Here is an 18824-nt window from a genome sequence, read left to right on the forward strand (position 1 = left end):
GAATTACCATATGAAGCAATTCTAAATCTAGTCGTATACCCCAAAGAATTGAAAGCAGGGGCTTGGACATATATTTGTGCACCAATGTTCATCACAGCCTTATTCATAATAGCCAAAGGGTGGAAGCAACCCAAATGCCCATCCATAGAGGAAGAGATGCACAAAATGTGGACTATCCATACAGGGAATACTATTCAACATTAGAAGAAAAGAAGGGCTACTACATGCCACAGCCTGGATGAACCTTGATGATATCACATGGAGTGGAATAACCCAGACAGAAAAGGACCGACAGTCATGATTTCTCTTATAAAATACTTAGAATAAGCAAAGTCAGAGAGAACGAAATAGCGGCTACCAGGGTGGGAGAAGAGGGGGAATGGGAAGTTACTACTGAATGAGCATGAGTTTCCACTGGGGAGGATGAAACTGGTCTGGAAATAGACAGTGGTGAAAGTTACCGTAAGGAAGGGGTTAAGCTTGATTTTCACATAAAGGTGATGCCAGAGCCAGCTCTGCAGTTGGAGGAGGGAGGGAAAGGGGTTCAAGCAGCTTTGGCACCAAGAATTTGAAAAGTGGCACCAAAGTGGGGGGGGCCAAGGCGAGGGCAGCCAGTGGTGAGAAGCCAGGGCTGGGCCAAAGCAAGGGCGGGGCCACTAGGGAAAGTGGCACCAAGTTAGCAAAGCAGTGCCAGGAGTGAAAGCTGTGTGAGCCCGCCCGCCCGCCGAACGTAGGAACGGGGGAGCAGTGACTCAGAGCGGGAACCTGTAAGCTAGGCAGACCCCTCGGATAGGCTGTACCTCCTGAAGCACCCAATCAGTGGGGAACAGGGAAGGGGCCTGCAGTGTCAGGCTTGGGTTATAAATATACTGTTTATTGTTGTTTGGTGCACGGGCCATTTTATTCAGGTCGTGCACCTGTTCTTGCAAAATCATTAATAAAATTCTTTTCTCCTCCACAATCGGGTGAGCTTTTGTTTTCTTACAGGTGCAGCTTTCTAATAGTTACCCGATACTGTCAGTGTACTTAAGGTCAAACAATTGTCCACTTAAAATGGTTAAAATGATTTTTCTTAAATATATTTCACCGCAACTGAAAGTAAATTTAAAAAACTCAGCGTGGCTTTGTGTTTGGATTGGTGTGCTCTCAGCTCACGGAAGGCATTTTTGGTAAGCATGGCAAGCTAAAGCTGCGGTCCAGGTGGGCTAACCCCTCCTCACTTAGACTCTGAACCAAGTGTAAGCGCAGGGGGCAGCTTTCTCAAGATGTGCTTCTCAGTAGACTCAGATTTGTTTCCACAGACAGAACTTAAAATCCCTGCGCGACAGGACCTCCGCAGCTCTGGAGACGTTAAAATTAATCTCCTCATTACTACGTTGGACAGCACCCCTCGGGAAGCGCCCCTCGGGCGCGCGGGGCGGGCTGGCTCGGGCTCGCAGGAAGGGAAGAGGAAGCCTGGGGCAAAGAGCGGGGCGCGGGGGGCGCGGGGGGGCGCGCAGGGACGGCGCCGGGGGCGCGCGGGCGGCGCGCAGGGACGGCGCGGGGGGCGCGCGCGGGCGGCGCCGGGGGCGCGCAGGGACGGCGCGGGGGGGCGCGCGGGCGGCGCGCAGGGACGGCGCGGGGGGCGCACGCGGGCGGCGCCGGGGGCACGCGGGCGGCGCCGGGGGCGCGCGGGCGGCGCGCAGGGACGGCGCGGGGGGCGCGGGGGGCGCGCGCGGGCGGCGCCGGGGGCGCGCAGGGACGGCGCGGGGGGCGCGCGGGCGGCGCGGGGCCTACCGGGATGCCGCGCGTCTCCAGGATGAGGCCGGGCACGTGGCGCGCCGACAGGCCGGCGCGGATGGCGTCGCGCAGGCGCCACAGCAGCGCGGGGCTGAGCGCGTGGCCCGCCGCCATCTTGAGGAAGAGCACCACGCGCTCCTCGCCGTCGCGGCCGTGCTGGGGCACGCACAGGCTGTCCGTCACCTCCTCGAAGGCCTCCACTGCGGGCAGAGGGCGGCCGTCAGGCGCGCTGCGGGGCCCTGGCCCGCCCGGCACCCCGGGAGGCGCCCCCGGGGGACACCTGCTGCCGGGGCCGCCGGCCATTCCTTGAGGACGAATTACCCAGGGACGTGGTGTGGCGGTGCGGAGAGCACGAGGCTGCGCCCGGGAGCAGGAGCAGGGCCCCGGCCCTGGCTGACCTCAGAGGCCCCTGGGGACCCCCCTTCCGCCCCCGCTGACCTCCGGGCTCTGGGGCTGGGTGGCGCCGAGGCCCCGGAGTCCCCAGTGCGCGGGGGTCCCGGGCAGGGCTGGTGCCTGCTGCTGGCCCCCGCCCCGCGCTGGGGTTCAGCGCCCGGCATTGTGCGGGAGGCGAGTGTGGGAGGACCCGCCCGTCACACCCCGAGGCCAACGGGGGGGTTACGCCCGGGGGGGCCCCACCAGGACGCGGAGAAGGCGGGGAGGAAGGGGCAGCGCACCTATGTTGTAGATTTCCGAGCTGCCGAAGCGCACTCCGTTGGGGTTGAGCGTGCCGTCGCTGGAAGAGAATGGGCTTGTGCCAGGGGCTCCGAGGCCAGGCCCGGGGCCGCAGCACCCACTAACCTCCAATGGCTCCTTCCCTCCTGCCCCGCAGCCCCAGCTCTCACCCAGGGAGGCCCCTGGTGGGGAGAGGGCTGTCTCCTTCCTCCCCGAGACCACAGGGGCTGGCCCGCACTCACCCGACAGGCCCGATGCCCCCAGCACCCAACCCCAGGCGCCTCCCTGCTGCCCCTGGACCCTGAAGTACGTCCCCCCCCACTGCCCCTAACAGGGCCCAGACTCTGACACCCATGTGACACAGGAAAGGCCCACCACAGCCTGCCGCAGGCTGGGGCCAGGGAGGCAGCCAGAGACAGCGAGCAAAGGCACCGAGGGGGGTGCGGATAGCTGCAGGGGGGAGGTGAGCTGAGAGGGCCGGCAGGGGGCGTCCCGGGCACCACGCAGAGGCACCAGCCCCGCTCCCTTGTGGAAGGAATATCCCAGAATGCTGGAGCGGGCGCTGTGCCGGCACCCAGGCCCCCTCACCTGCGGCCCAGCATGACGATGCCCCCCGTCTTGGGGTTGATTTTGCAGTAATCACCGTGCGCCCAGACACCTGCAAGGAGGCAGAGGGTCTTGTCACCTGAGGAGACCACCAACCAACAGATGCCCAGCCCCCCAGCAACTGGGCTGTCGTTGGCAGATGCTGCCCACAAGTGGGGGGACCTGGAGGGGGAGGAGCCAGGAGGGGCGGGGCTAGCAGGGGCCTGGTCCCCGTCAGGAGCACCCCACCTAGCAGAGCCACACACCAGCCTGTAGGAACTCAGGCCTGGGGGAGGGCACGGGCGTGTCTGGGGAGGGTCTCAGGAGGCAGATGGGAAAGCACTCCCTACCTGGGGCAGAACAAGTGGCCTGGGACAGCTGAGGGACATGGGCTAGGACAGATCTGGGAATGGAGAACACAGAAGCAGCACGGCCCAGCCTGAGGCTGCTGCAACAGTCCCAGTAATGCAGGACTGAACGCAGGCGACAGCCATGTGGACGGAGAGTCCGTCAGCAGGTGTGCTGCTCTGTTTTTTGTGGATCCCAGAAAATGACGTCTGGAGCTAAGGCCTTCCTGCGTACGGAAGCCTCTGGACGTGGGGCTTTTGGGTTAGATTCCATCAAGGGACACTTCCACTGGGTCGTTTTGATTAGAGCTCTCTGAGGCCTTGACTGAGGCGTGCCCAGGTGGGGTCTCTGCTCTTCTCTGGGGTTGTACATAACCTGAGAACTGAAAGCACAAACACGGAGAAAGAGAGCCGCCGCCTTGACCTGCCACGTGGCAGGACTCCAGGAGCTGCCAGCAGACGACTTTTGGTGACAAAGCCTTGCTGATGGTGCCTTGATCAGGACATGTCATGGCCTTGGTACTGTAAGCCGCTACCCCACATAAATTTCCCATTTCTGGAATATTGCATTGGCGGCCTGTGGCCCGCTGAGATAGCAGGTGACACCCAGGGAACGGGGAAGGCGGGAAAGAGGACAGAATCCAGGGCGACACCGGCACAGGCCCCGAGCCCAGAAATAGCAGCAGGGCCCCGCCGCCCCCTGGCCGCCCAGCGGTGTTTAATGTGGAATTTGGGTGCCAGGATCCCTCGTGCAGTTTGGTTTCTGTGCAGTCCACCCCCTTACCCCAGCCCCACGTTTGATGGACTTTCTGGTTTCCCTGGGTTCTTTAGTGGACTGTGTCTTAGTTACTGAGGCACCGGAAATGCCAAGAAAAAGGAAGATGCAAAGTCGCCCCAAACAAGTTTTCATCTATGAAAAAAGCTCCCCCCCCCCCATTTGCATCTCTTGCAGAGCGACACCCAGAGGCTGCCTCCAGGGAGGCTGCTGGCTTTGGTGCTGGAAACAAAGGAGAACTTTCTGGGTGTCCACACCAGGGCACTACGGTCCAAACTCTGCTTCCCCAGCTGCCTGGGTGCCTCACATCTGGCCCCCACTCTCTCTGTTTCAGGGGGACACATGGGTGAATAGGCCAGGATAAACGGGTCACCCAGCCTTTCTCCTGCTCTCAGTTCCTAGGGGCTGGCTCCCTGAACTCTTCCACGGAGCATGTTTTTATACGTAAAAGCCACTGCACAGCTCTCCATGTATGGAGAAGCACTTACTCATAGCCACGGGTAAGGGTACAGCACACCCACGCCTCCCTGACTGGAGGGCCTGGGACCCCAGGGGAGAGGACTCGGCACCCCTCCCGCCAATCCCCTGCAGACGAGGCTGGAAGGAAAAACATCCAGGCCAGATTCCATCTCCCTCTGGACAGGCAGGCACAACCCGGCTAAGTGAGCAGCCTCCGCCCTCACGGGACACCTGGCGGGTTACACCAGCCCCAGCCACAGGGCTCAGGCCAGGGGGCTCTTGGCACAGAGGTGGTTAAACTAAACCCAGATTATGGTTTCAGACAGTGGTTTCAAGTTAGCAGGACAAGATAATAGCTCCATTAGCGCCCCCCACTGGCAAGATGAGATATGAGCAGCTTCACCAGGCTCAGGGGAGCGGGAAGTGGGGGTCCACACACACAAGCCACGTCAGGGTGAGAGTCTGCTCGGCTGCCCGCCTCTCTGACCTACCTGGGAATTTGGAGAAATACGCCTTCCTGTACTTGCTCCCGTTCTCGTCGTTCCAGAAGTGTGTGGGCTGGCAGGGAAGCGGCTTGGTGCACACCAGCTCACCACTCTCTCCCCAGACTGCCTTTCCTGGTTCAGAGAGAACGACGCAGCAGCTGAGGAGGCGGCATGGCCGAGCCCCGGCCGAGCCGCCTGCTTGCTTTACCCAGCTGTTACCCACGTAACACGACAGACATCTACCAAGACGGAAGCCCCCTCTCGGGTACCTGTTGCCAGGGACAACCGCCCACCCGCCCACGGGCCGATGCCAAGCACCCAGCTCCCCACTTTAGGGCAGGGGCCGGGGGGCCCAAGGGGGGAGGTGCAGGGAAAGGGCATCACTCCGCGAGTGAGTGGCGCCCCTCAGACAGCCACGTGGAGGACGGGGGCTACGTGGGCGCGTCCAGGCACGTCTGCCCTGCTCTTCACTCTGGGCGTCGGCAGAAGCCAAAACTGAGAGCGAGCCTTCACCTTCCTCGTCCCAGGCCTCCACCGCCATGCCCAGGTTCCGCGCCTGGATCTCTCCTCTGTACACAGGAATAGACGGGTTCTGGCCCATGAAGCAGGAGATGATGTCAGTGCCACCTGCGAGCCACGGTAAAGAGGAGAGCCAAAATTCAGAAAACCGAGGAAGCGTGCTTATTTCCTATCAGTCGACAGCAAGGATAAGACCCGAGAGGACCGTGTCCAAGGCCGCGTCTCCAGCCCCTGGACTGAATACAAGTGGGGAGGTGAGTCAGAAACAGGAGCAACCCTCCCGCGTCCAGCGATTTCTCTTTTGGCCAACTCGCTGGCCAGCGGATAGAGATTTCACACGAAATTCCAGACTCAGGGTCATGGGAAAAGGCAGTGCCGCCCTGTGCTATCAGCCCTGCGGGCACCGCCGAGGCACCTGGGCATGTGGGCAGGCGTGTTTGCTGTGGCTGACGTCCCCTGACACTGGCATGACAGAAACCGGCCAGCTCTGAGGACTGCAGCGTGACACTTCCCACAAGAAGGAACGCCCCGGGTGGAAAACCCTCGCCTTTCAGGAAGGGGCTCAAGACGGAGCAAGGGGGGGTGCAGCAAAAGCCGTGAACCTAACGGCCACTGCCAGGAGCTGCCCCCTTTCAGCAGGCACATGAGCACAGGCTCGCCCACGTGAGCATGCAGAGGGAGAGCCACACACAGCCAGGTGCACGTGCATATGTAACAAGCACAGACACACATCCACGCGTAGATACACAGGTATGCACGCGTACACACCGGCATATGCACGTGACCATGACCACGCATGCACACGTGCATGTATACGAAGAAATGGGCATGTGTGCATGCATAGCATTATGTGTGCACACACCAGATGTGTGTGTACACACGTGCACCCATATACACACATGCACACATACAGACACAAGCACGCACATGCAAGCGTGCACATGCATACATGTACAGACACACCCCCAGACAGACACACAAACGAGGCTGGCGTGAACACACTGCCTGTGGAAACATCAGACACCAAACATGGCCAGTGGTCTTCTGTGGGAAAGCAAAGAGGACGTGCCGCGGGAGGTGGGGAAGGCGCCAAGCGCAGGCTCGGAAGCCTTCGTTTCATACGCCCATGCTGAGAAAGTGGATGATTTTATTACTCTATACTTTTTTATATACTGAAAAAACAAGATTTGTAAATTCAAAAGACACATTTTCTGGTATCACACCTGTCTGTGGGACAGGTGGGGGAGGCTCAGGGGCCTCAGAAAGCGACACCTGCTTCCAAAGCCAGCGGGCTTATTTCAGCTCAGTTCCAAAGTGGTTTTATTTGATTCCCTCATCACAAGGTGATGCTCCTTCTGCCCTTGGAAAGTAGGAAAGTTGCTCTGGGTGCCTCTGGTCATCGGGTGATGACCATGGAAATTCAGGGAGCCCCAAGTCCCGCTCACGCTGCTTCAGAGGAGGAGCTGGGGCGAGACGACAGTCCTAGAGCCCCACGACGTGCCTGTCCCAGGAGGGGTGAGGCTGGCCGGGACACCGACCTCATCACAGCAGCCCTGGGAGGGCCCGAGGCACCCGTGTGGCCTCTGCAGCCAGCCCAGCAAGGCAGCGAGGCACCCAGGGCTCCTCAGGAGAGGCGGGGGGCGGTGACTGGGAACCATGTGCGCCTGGGAAGGGCCCAGCAAGCCTTCAGCCACCTCCAAAGGCGCCCCACCCTTCACAAAGGGAGCACGAAGGCGGCCCAGGAGCACCCCTGCAGCGGCCCCACTTGAGCCAGGGCAGCCGCGGCAGAGCCGCCACCTCCCATGAGGGTAGGGGCCGGCTCGGTGGGGCTGAGTCCCCCCCGCACCGTGAGCTGCACACACGTCTGGAATCTGAATCTGCACAGCCCTGGCAGCTCCACCTCCCTGTGAGCGTCCCCCTCCAGAGGGTCAGCACAGGGCCTGTGGGCATGCTGTGTGGTAAGGCAGTGCGATCCCGAGCCAGGGTGTGGCCCGGAGCTGGGCGGAAAAGCTGAGCCAGTGCTGGCGACTGAGCCCAGGACAGCACAGGGAGGCTTCCCGGGGATTCGGACCCAGCCAGGGGTGCAGCTGCCGTCAGGGTCAGCCAGGCGCCGCGAGGCTCTGGGCCAAGCACGCGGTCATTACGAGCGTCGTCACATCACTCAGTGACACTGCCATTAGGAGCATCGTTGCATCACTCACTGGCATTGCTGAAACACATTTTCCTGCAAAGGTCCTAGGAACGGCTGTACTGATGAAGCTTTGGACAGGGGATGTGTGGTACTTAATGCAAAATCCCACAAGCATAAGAGCAAACCTGAGCCTTCCCAGTCCGTGTTCCCCTCCCACAATGGGGCAACCACTGTCAGTGGCCTTCCTTGTGACCTGCCAGACAGACTCCAGGCACAGACGGACATTCTTTTTTCATACAAATGGTAGCGTCTTACATGTACTATCCTTGCCCTTTTCCTTAATGTGGCTTGGAGAGTGTTTTGTCTCAGGACCTACAGAGCTGGAAAAACCACCGGCAAAAGGCTATGGCTGCCATCGACCCATAAAGCTGGATGAGCAGCTCCCTGAGACGTCCTGAAGCTCCCGTCCACAGCAGGGGAAGAACTCCTGGAGACCTGTTCCTTCTCCAGCTGAGAAACTAAGGCGCAGAGGGGAGAGGGGTGTGTGCACGGCGACCGCCCCTGCTGGCAGGACCCTGCCGAGAAGCCCAGGGCTCTTGATGGCTCTGCCCGCTGCTGCTCAGCACGCCTGGAACAGCCAAGACCCCCAGCCTGGGGGGCGGGGGGGCAGGCAGCGGGAGAGAGGATCGGCCTAGAGCCTCGGCCACAAGAAACAACACTTTGGAAAGAGGTGCTTGAAGGTTTTTTGATCACAAATAGAATAATCAAAATACAGATGTATAAAAGGAAAATAAAAGTTACTCAAAGATCTCAAGCTGTGATGGAATTAACTCTAAGTCACGTTGTTATGGGAAAAGTGAGGTATGGAGCAGTGGGTACACTAAAAGCCTTCTATGGGGAAAACGGGGTGCTCTCAGGTAGACAGACATGCTCCCCTAGGCACAGAATGTTTCTGCAAGGGGAGAGGATGGTAACGTCACAGTGTTTCCTTTTTGGACTCTGAGTTTTTTACCATATGCATAAATTATTTTACAAAAGCACTCTATGTTTAAAAAAGAGTTAAAAGGAAGCACGTCACTTGTAATTCCACTCCAGTGTACACACAGCATAGACAGACATTTCAAGATTCCTTTTTCCCACTTAACGAGCACACCTTACACTTCCGCAATCTGATTTTTCCACTCAATACATCATGACCATCTTTCAATGTCAATAAACATTATATCAATGTCAATAAACACAATAAAATAAAATGTGGCTATAAATCCTTCCACCACCCCACTCGGACTGAATAAGTTAAGGTGGTGCAATAAGCTATTCGGGTAAGTCCCCTCCACTGGGATCCAGGTCCGGTTCCCGCTTTTCACAAAGATAAGCAATGTGGCAGTGACTGTCCCTGGCTACCCGTGTGCACGCCCTTAGGATAAAGCCAAACACGTGGACGCGCGAGGCCGAAGGTGAGCGGGTCCTGGCGGAGGGGACGGGGGCGCGCTCCCTCCGCTGCCCACGCAGGCCCCGGCAGGGCCGTACCTGAGATGGAGCCCAGGAGGACGCTGCTCTTCACGTGTCTGTACACGTAGTCGTAGCTCTGGGCCTTCAGGGGCGAGCCAGTGGACAGGATCGTGTGAAGCGTCTGGAGACTGTGGGTCTCCGCTGGAACAGAGAATCACCGAAAGACGCACCTGAGCCCCGTGCCCGAAGCCTCCCGCGCGCGCGGGAAACGCCCGCCAGGCTGGGTCTCGCGCGCCAGGCTTCCGGGTGCCTTTACCTGGTCTCAGGTCCTTCTCTTCCAGCACGGACAGCCACTTGGCCCCGCTCCCAAGGACGGTGATGCTGGGGTCCGCGGGGAAGAAAGACAGAGAAGCTTTCAAGGGCCTCGCATACTCCACATTCCAGAGCTTTCTGAAGTTAGCCATTTACTTCTGGCCAATTTTTCTGGGTTGAATTAATACTTAATACTTAATAATAAGATATGAAAGCCTCTGTGTTTACTTAGAAAAACGATGGCATCTTGAACATTTGGTGTCATTTAAAGCAATCTCTTGCATGAACTACGCATCTTCCCACCTAGAGAATGCTTTTTTCCCCGGGGAACCAAAGGAAGCTGTAAAATCAAGACCTCCTTGAATTCTAACCTCAGCCGTCCATTCTCCAGGGAGGGGCAAGGGGAGTGGTTATTAAAGCCATGCCACGCACCTGCCTCCCTACGCCCCCTTCCTTAGATACGCTGTGCTTTTAGAGATTTAGGGAGCGACAGCCCTTCTCCTTTTGACCCTGCACCTGAACTCAGAGAATGGTGCGTTAGGGTGGACACGACTCACGGTGCTCTCCAGGGGACAGCAGGACTTAGCATGCTGTCTCCTTCCTTGGCTTTTCTTCCAAAGTAGCTTTGAACTTCCCAATGCGCGACTATCTTCTCTAGAAAAGTGAGCCCCCGCATCCCACCGGGGAGGGAGTCCACCCCACTGTGCACCCAGGCGGCGCAGCTCCACAACGAGTTAAGCCGCCTGGGCTGCAGGCCGAGCTGCGGGAGCACATGGCAACCCGGCATGCTGACGTGGGGGCCGCCTCAGCGGGTGGGGGGGCCCCCTCCTCCTGGAGACGCCCGGCCCCCTTGCTGCTCCTCCCTTCACTCTGGCAGGGCCACGCTGCCGCCAGTGCTCCTGGGCCTGCGCCACGGCGGGGGCACCTCCGGGGAGCCCTGGAGATGGCCTCCGGGACGCGGGGGCCAGGCCCGTCGGGCTCCTGTCAGCCCCAGTCCATACACTAGACGGGCCGGTCAGCTCCTCCAAGGCCTGATCCAGGGACGGGGAGGTCTCCTCTTTTGGGAATATTTGTATTCCAGCAGAGGCCACCAGGCCCCGGGTGGCAGTGGCCACGGGGTCAGAGCTCTCACGTCACCAGCCCCAGCAGAGCGAGGCTCAGCTCCCCACCGTCCCCCAGAAGCTCTCATCAGTGCTTAAGACGCAGGAGCTGCAAACCAGGTTCCTGGCAAGCCTAAAGGCCAGAGAAGGTGTTCTCTGGGCCTGGCACGCACAGCCCTGCTGTGCTGCGCAGCCGCGAGCTGGGCCCGGCCACCGCAAGGGCGGCCTGCGATGGCAGAGGAAGGCAGAAACGGCGCTCGGTGCGCACAGGCGTGCGAGGCCATGCGCGGGCGCCTGCGCGGAGCCAGATTTGCAGCCGAGCACCATGGGGTTCACCACGAAGAGTGCCCCACTGCGCAGCGCCAGCCGCAGAGGTCCAGGACACCGCGCCAGGGCCCAAGCTCTGCGCGGGACCAAGGTTGTGTCGCGGACGGTCCGGCCACGCCAGCCCACACCTGCGCGCCTCAGCCCCGAGAACCGGTCTCCCCGCTTCTGCTCTCGTCCCCACAGTTCTCCCCACACGGCAGCTGGACGGTTCTTCTAAACGTCAATTCCCTGACTCTCACCGCCCAAGGGTGCCCCGCTCCAGCCAGAATAAAGCCCACCCTCGACACAAGGCCGAGCAAGGCCCTGCCAGGGCCGGTCTGCCGGCCCCCCGCTGCGCCGCGCTCCCCTCGCCTCCCTCCTCCCAGCCCCACGCGGCCCCTCACAGGCGAGCCACACCGGTCTCCTTCCAGCCTCACTCCCACCTCGGGCCTTGGCCCGGGCTGCTCCTCTGCCTGGAGCACGTCCCCCAGACACGGCGAGGCCAGCTCCCCAGAGTTTCCAACGGCCCTGGCGCCCCAAGGGTACCTGCTCCCCCTCGGCCCTGGGCTCCGGGCGGGGCCTGCTGCACCCCGGTCCCCGGTGGAGCAGCCAGCAGAGACACACAGGCACGCAGGCGCCGAGGGGACGGTGGTGGCCGGCTGCCCTGCCAATCCACTGGGCAGATGAGCCTGCCCACCCCAGGGCCTGCCAGGCAGCCCTGTAAGCCCCAACGACGCCCACCCGGAGACGGCCAGCACGAGGGATCAGACGACGCCCCTGCGGGCCGAGCGACCAGCCACACCTCGAGAAAAGGCCCCAGAGTTCCAGCCCTAACTCGACCAGAACCTTCCCTTTGAGCCCATGAATACGCTCCCATGAAGAAAAAAAGTCACTTTCTAAAAGAATCTCACTTGCACCTACAAAACGAAGGCTCGGTCATCAAACGCCTGATAGAGCTGGGTGCTGACACCTAAGGCTCGATAAAGACGCCGCTCCTGCGTTTACTGGCATTACTTTAAAGCTGAGAGGTGCTGAGGCAGCCTTGTCACTCCCTGCCACAAACCACGGGCTTCCACGCGGCCACGCTGGGCGGAATTTCGGTTCACTCTTGGGAGCCGGGCGGTGCTGAGGGGTTGTCCGTCCTGCCTGCTCCAGGGAGGGCCGGTGCCGGTCTGGGCATGTTCTGGAACCTTCAGTCCTTCCAGGCACCCTCGCCCTCGGCACCTGCCGCAGAGCTAAACTGGCCACGTGGCCCTCGCTGCCAAAGGCCAGGGGCCACCTCTCACATCCTGGGCACAGTCCAGCCCCCGGCCAGACTGAAGGTCAGCAGGGGCGATGTACAGTGCAGGGCATATGTGTGCACACACACACAGAGCTGGGGCACACGCACAGAGCCGGGACACGTGTGCACGCACACACACATACAGAGCCGGGGCACGTGTGCACACACAGAGCCGGGTGCTCCGGGGCCTCTTCCTCCTCCCACTTCTTCAGCCCTGAGCCCGAGGACAAATCCTCTCTCCTCCATCCTCTTCCCAGCCCTCCCCTCCAAAGGAAAAGAAGCTCCCCACCTGCAGCCCTGGCGGCGGCTAAGCCCCCAGGGGCCCTACTAGCCTTCCTCTGGAAACTCTCATTAGGAAAGAACCTTCTTCCGAACACTGGAAGCCAAATGCCAGGGTGTAAGTAGGACACAGGCCAGGCAGTTGGAGTTAGAATATTAAGGGCCGTGGATTGACAGGCAGGGTGGCCCCTTCTGCCTCCCCGCCGGGAGCGGGTTCTCACTGCAGGTAATGAGCATGGTTTGCACAGGGCTGACTTCCCGCTTCCTGGGCAGCTGCCGACTTCCGTGGTCCCCTTCCAGGAACGCTGCCACCAGGCCACCGGTCCCCACCGACCGCGGCGGCCAAACCACATCAGTGGTCATGAGCGAGCCCCGGGCCTGTGACTCACGCAGCAGCTAAGGAGGCTCTGCTGAAACGGGGCCTCTGGACACTTCCTAACAGTGAGGATGAGGAGGGGGTAGGGGGAGAAACGGGGAGCCCTTCGCCTCCCCGTTTCCATGATTCTGATGCTTCCATCTCAGCTGGCTTCTCCTCTGCTCCTGGGATCCCATTTGCCATCAACCAACGAAAGAGTAAGTCCCGGGGCTGCAGGGAAACAGTGACAGCAATGGGACCTCTCTGAGCTGGAAAAGATGCGCCAGCACCGGGGGACCGAGGGCAGCTGGTGCCCAGTCCAGACAGGAGGCCCCGCAGCCTCCGGGAATGAACTCTGCCCGGCGTGTCACGGCTCCGCCTACGGGAGGGTCGGCCCCTACTTTAGCTCCCTCTCCAGCATGGCAAGCCCTGTGTGAGCAGCGCTCGCTGTCCTCAGCTGCCCTCCCTGGGAGGTTCCAGAATCACAGACTTGAGACCGCGCTCCCCCTCCCACGCCCTGCGCGGCTGCCACCGCCCTACGTGGGAGAGCCCTTGGCTCGAGTGTGCTCTGGCACCCACCGTGCCCCAGCCCCACCCGAGGGCCAGCAGCCGGGATGCCCGGCGTCGGGGCGGCCCCTGGAGACTGCGCACCGCGGCAGAAGCGCCTCCTGGCGAGGCCGGCGCTGCCCGCCGGTACCTACCCGATCCTGTCGACCAGGTCCCAGAGCACGTTGGGCGTGGGCACGAGCGGGGAGCCGTCGTACAGGACCACGGACGCGCCTGTGGCCAGCGCGGACACCAGCCAGTTCCACATCATCCAGCCGGTCTGGAACGGGCAGAGGGACGGAGGTTTCGATCGGGGGCGGGCCCCAGCTCCCAAGCCTCCGCCCTGCGGCCTCGCCCGCCCCCAGGACACCAAGGAAGGTGGGGCCCAAGTGTGAGAGGAACCGCCCATTCACACGCGCTGTGCTGACCAGCAAGTCCACTTGCACGTGGACAGAGGCGTGTTGCACGCGTGGGCCAGGGTGTGCTAAGGAATATTACTGCACACTGGGGGGACGGCAGGAGACTGAGGGCAACTCGGATGCACGCGGCAGAGCAGCAGGTGCTCATGCGACGGGGTGCGGAGGGCGTTCCAGGGCTGGCTGCTGGAGCGAAGCAGACGGAGGCTGACGGGCGACGGGCACCAAGACCTCTGGTTTGGTGGCCAAAACCAAGCACGGCCGCGTGCGTGTGTGCAGGGTGTCCCGCAAGGACGCGAGGAAACACACCCCCAGGGGGCTGCAAAGGCACCTCCTCCCGCGGGGATACGTCCCAACCTAAGAGCCACGAACGGGGCGACTCCTGGGCCTGGAAGGCATGTAATTTTTTACTTGTGTTTTTAAACTTTTTATTTTTAACTTAAAAGTAAAGACAAATTAAAAGGAGGACAGGAAGGAGCCGCCTACTGCCACCACATGGGCGAGGAGGACACAGCAGTGGGTCTGGGCTGTCAGTCCGGAGGCCAGGGCCCGGCTCCGCCCTGCGTGGAGCGCCCAGTGACTCTCCCACATGCCCTGGAAGAGCCCCGACGAGCTCGCAGGATGCGAACGGGACGGCCGCCGCCAGCCCATGTACCGAGAAGCCCCCTGCCCACCAATCCCAAGCCTGCCCATCGACCAGGCTCTACGCAGCAGAGCAGCTGCGGGGCTACAACAGCAACGACCCAACAGCCCCCAAAGACCAGCCTGTCCTTCCCCACCGGCCCTGCAGAGGAAGGAGGCAGGAATGAGGGGCTGCACGCAAAACTTCAACTGAAAAGGTCCCCCTGAACCAAAGTGAGCTCTGAATAAGGAGTTTTATTCTTCCAAGAGGACACCAGCAGCCGCAAGCCCCAAACAGCCAGGCATCCCTGCCCGCCTCACTGTCCGAGGAGACTGAGACGTCGGCTCGAGCCGCCAACAGGTGAAGGGACCGTGTGGCTCACCGACACAACGGAGTATTACTCGGCCACGAAAAAGAAGTGCTGACAAGGCCACGACACGGATGAACCCTGAGAACATGCTGCTGAGGGGAAGAGGCCAGGCACGGGACAGGTGACGTGCGGCTCCACTCAGACCCAACGCCTACGACAGGCTCTCAAGATATTTAGATCCCAGGAATTCAGAAGCAGCATAAGGGCCAGAAGTGATGAGAGGCCACCAGGGTTGGGGGGGGGGGGAGTCATTACTTAACAGGCACAGAGGTTTTGTTGGGGTGATAAGAATGTCTTCCCAATGGAGGGGGTGATGGCTGCATAACACTGGCAATATAATTAATGCCACTGAACTGTACTCTTAAAAATGGCTAAAAATGACAATGAAATTTTAATCAGGAAATGTCAGGTGCCTCAAGGGAACCAGTGGGGCACCAGCACCACCCTGCACCTGAGGCTGCTGGGAAAAGCAACTTGGGGTCAGTGTTGGGGCACAGAAAAATCCAACCGCCCCGCTCCTTCGCAGGCAGGAAGCTTCCAGTGAAAATGAAAAGCCTTCAAGACAAGAGCAGCAGGTGGCTGAGTGTGTCCCGCTGTGGCCTTCTCTAGCCACAGAGCCTGGCATCTTCAACGGCTGTGCTCCAGGCGCGGCACAGCTGGGTTGTGCACCATCGTGGCCACCGGGTGTCTCCTCAATTCAGCCACTGCACGGCTGGGGCTCCTGCCCAAAGGTGGCTGAGAAGGGACACTCCACAGAAAGTCCCCAGTGCCCAGCAGTGCCCGGCAGCGCCAGCGCCAGGCTGGGGGTGAGCATGGGGGGGGGTCCTGCACCTGTTTGGGCCAAGCCCCTGCCTGCAGCTGGGGCGGAGGCTCAGTGCCTGCCCACGGCACACCTGGGGGCCCCTCCCACGGCTGGGCAGGCCCCGGGAGCGCCATCGCAAGAGGGAGCCCCAGGGCCCGGGCCAGCCGCTCCAAGGCTTGGGGGCACGCATGCCACACGCCCCTGCCTTACACGCAGCACAGGGTTCTCGTCGGGGAAATGCTGCAGCGGCTTGACCTCCTTGGCCTTGGGAAAAGCCAATTTTGTGTTTTCTACCCTAGGGGTAACGTACCACACCCATTAACTCGTCCTAAGCTTTCATCTTTAGTGCTCAAAAGGGACAGGGGGCCTCCAGCACCTTGAACTCTGGTGTTGGCTTCACGTCAGGTGGCCCACACCCAACTCGGCAAAGGTGGGGAGGCAGGACCCCGCCCGCCCGCCTCCCACCACATTCCTAGCACACAGCCACGCCCGATACGGGAGGAGCGGGGCGGCGCCCGGTGTGGTGGCCATGTGCTGGCCCTTCCTTGCTCCCTCGGCATCTGAACCCCTGTCCTCCCCTGGCAAGCGCTGCCACCTGTGCGCTCGTCTATCGCAAAGGTCCTCGGCAAGAAGTGGGAACACTGGGTGTTTCCTTCCCCAGCTTCTCAGGCGGGGGGGCAGGTGACCGGGGCACGAGAGGGGCAGCAGAGAGGCAGGACACAGAGGGCATCTCACAGGCTTGGCGCAGGGTCCTGCCTGGTCTCTGCACCCGGGTCCCCAGCTGTCTCGCCCCAACAAAATCTCTGCACCCATTAGGTAATAACTCCCCCCTCCCCCTCCCCCGGGCCTGGCAACCTGGGATGACATCGGGCCTCCCTGGATGGCCCAGCACGACCGTCCCTCTCGCATCTGCCGCGAAAGGTCCCTGACACAAAGGCTCAGGGGATTTGGACATGGGCGTTTCGGGGGCCAGTACCAGCCTACACTCCAGCCGAGACCCAGCAGCCTTCCAGACGATTCCTCCTCAGCTCGACCTGGCTGAACTAGCCTGCCAGTGCCTGCGCAGATGCGCCCGCAAGCAGCACTCGTCCCCACCTGGTATTGGGCACAGGGAGGGCCTGAGGGGCGCCCTGCCTCGCCCTCGCGGGAGCCCTGGCCAGTGGGGTGCTTTCTCTGGGCCTTCGCCAGGGTCACCAGGCCTTTCGGAGGCCACCACGGCCACCGCGGGATGCAGGGTGAGTAAGGAGCAGTGGCTGGAGGGCCGAGCACCAGGCTGGAGGGGAAGGGGGGCCAGAGTGCCAGAGGGTGCAGAGAGGGGCAAGGCAGCCGAGGCAGTGAGTGGCCGTGCGCACGGTGACGGCGGCCACGTGTGCGCAGCGTCGGTGACGGTTGAAAGCGGGAAGGAAAGACCACAGCCAGCCAAGCCGCAAAGCCCACGTCTCCGCGCTGCCCAGAGCCGGTCCAGCAGGCGCCCGGGGGCGCACTCACCGTGGTGTAGTACAGGATGACGTCGCCGCAGCCCATGTTGCCGTGCAGCAGGTGCTCCTTCAGGTGCTGCAGGAGGGTGCCCTGCGGAGGGGCGGCGTGGCGTGAGGGCCGAGGCCCACAGAGCCCGGCAGCCCTGCCTGGGTGCGCGCCACCCACGGTCACTCCAGGGACACAGCCTGGCCCGCTCTGCCGGCAGCAAGCTGGGAGTGGCCAGGGCCACCCAGGCTCCAACAGCGTCGGGCGGGACCAGGAGCGACTGGGGAGGGAGTCAATCCAAGACCGGCCAGCGGCAGGGCCCGGCACGCCCCGCAATGTGCGCCGGCTCGCGTGAGCCCCAAGCCTGCCTGGGGGCACAGGGCCATGGCCTGGGGTGGCGTCAGTGGCTCCCTAGCTGAGGTACCCTGCCGGCCCTGCGGCAGCTAAAGTGGGGAGCAGAGCTAAGGTGTGCGCTTTCCTCCCATTCTTTTATTTCTCTCTTCCCCGCCCCCCCTCATTGTCTGCTCTCTGTGTCCATTCGCTATGTGTTCTTCTGTGACCGCTTCTATCCTTGTCAGCGGCATGGGAATCTGTGTTTCTTTTTTTTTTTTTTTTGCTGCGTCATCTTGCTGTGTCAGCTCTCCATGTGTGCAGCACCACTCCTGGGCAGGCTGAACTTTCTTTCACACTGGGCAGCTCTCCTTACAGGGTGCACTCCTTGAGCGTGGGGCTCCCCTACACGGGGGACACCCCTGTGTGGCAGGGCACTCCTTGCGCACATCAGCACTGCACGTAGGCCAGCTGCACACATGTCAAGGAAGCCCGGGTTTGAACCGTGGACCTCCCATGTGGTAGACAGACGCCCTAACCACTGGGCCAAGTCCGCTTCCCTGTCCCATTCTTGTCTGATCTTGGCGTTCAAGGGGCAATGCCTGCCTAACGCCCTGGTGGGAGCCCTCTCCCCTCGGCCCCAGGCTATGGTTCTCCCCCGAGGCCACGATGCAGTTTCCTGTGTGTGTCCAGGCGGAGTCCTTCCGACGCGAGCTATTTTTATTCTGACACACCACCCCGCACTTTGCTTTTTCCACTGAACAGCGCAGCTGGGAAGTCCTTCACGGAGCCCCGTGGTTGTGGCCTTGCAGCCATCTTGTACGCCATCGCCCAGAACGCGTTCATTCCAGATGGACCCACCCGGGGGCCGCAGGGAGCCTCCCCACCCAAGCAGCACCTGCGCGCACGCCCAGCGGCCCTCACGCTGGCCACGCCGTCGCGGTCAGCCTCGGCCTTCCCACCTTTAAAATGGAAGTCAACGAGATCCCAAGGTCAGAGCCTTTTTGTACTGTAGATACATATATCCAACGTAAAATTTCCCATTTTAACCACTTCCCAGGACACAGTTCGGGGGTGTTAATTACTTTCTAAACGCTGTGCTACCATCTGAGGTGTCGCCATCGCCCCACACGGAAACTGTGCCCCTCGGGGAGCTGCCCTGTGCAGGCTCCTGAGAAGGCAAGGGGGGGAGACGGCGAGTGGGGGCCAGCACCCCCCAGGCTGGCGAACGGCCGGCTGACAGCTAGGCAACCCTGACAGCTCGGGGCCTGCCGGGGCTTACACGAGGACCCCGCACTTAACGGCCAGCCCGACGCCCCTTGTCGGACCCAGGAGAGAGAAGAAAGCCTGCCGGCTCAGGAGCCCAGTGGAGGCCACGCTAGCCCCCGCGGCCGGGACCACCACTGCGGAGCCCGCCCCCGACGGCACGGCCACCT

The 18824-nt window shown here is 61.4% G+C and overlaps 1 protein-coding gene across 1 annotated transcript in view; it reads right to left on the reverse strand.

Moving 5' to 3' along the window:
• Positions 1-18824, reverse strand: part of AACS (acetoacetyl-CoA synthetase) — a 53869-nt gene that overhangs the window by 6443 nt on the left and 28602 nt on the right. The window contains exons 9-17 of the mRNA XM_058281220.2: positions 17083-17163; positions 13540-13664; positions 9521-9585; positions 9283-9405; positions 5616-5729; positions 5109-5234; positions 3040-3109; positions 2454-2512; positions 1777-1979 (exon numbers count right to left, since the gene is read on the reverse strand). Coding sequence (XP_058137203.1) covers positions 1777-1979; positions 2454-2512; positions 3040-3109; positions 5109-5234; positions 5616-5729; positions 9283-9405; positions 9521-9585; positions 13540-13664; positions 17083-17163 — 966 coding nt within the window. The remainder of the gene's footprint in view (positions 1-1776; positions 1980-2453; positions 2513-3039; positions 3110-5108; positions 5235-5615; positions 5730-9282; positions 9406-9520; positions 9586-13539; positions 13665-17082; positions 17164-18824) is intronic.

The sequence above is a fragment of the Dasypus novemcinctus genome, chromosome 19 (assembly GCF_030445035.2).
Source record: "Dasypus novemcinctus isolate mDasNov1 chromosome 19, mDasNov1.1.hap2, whole genome shotgun sequence".
Classification (NCBI taxonomy): domain Eukaryota; kingdom Metazoa; phylum Chordata; class Mammalia; order Cingulata; family Dasypodidae; genus Dasypus; species Dasypus novemcinctus.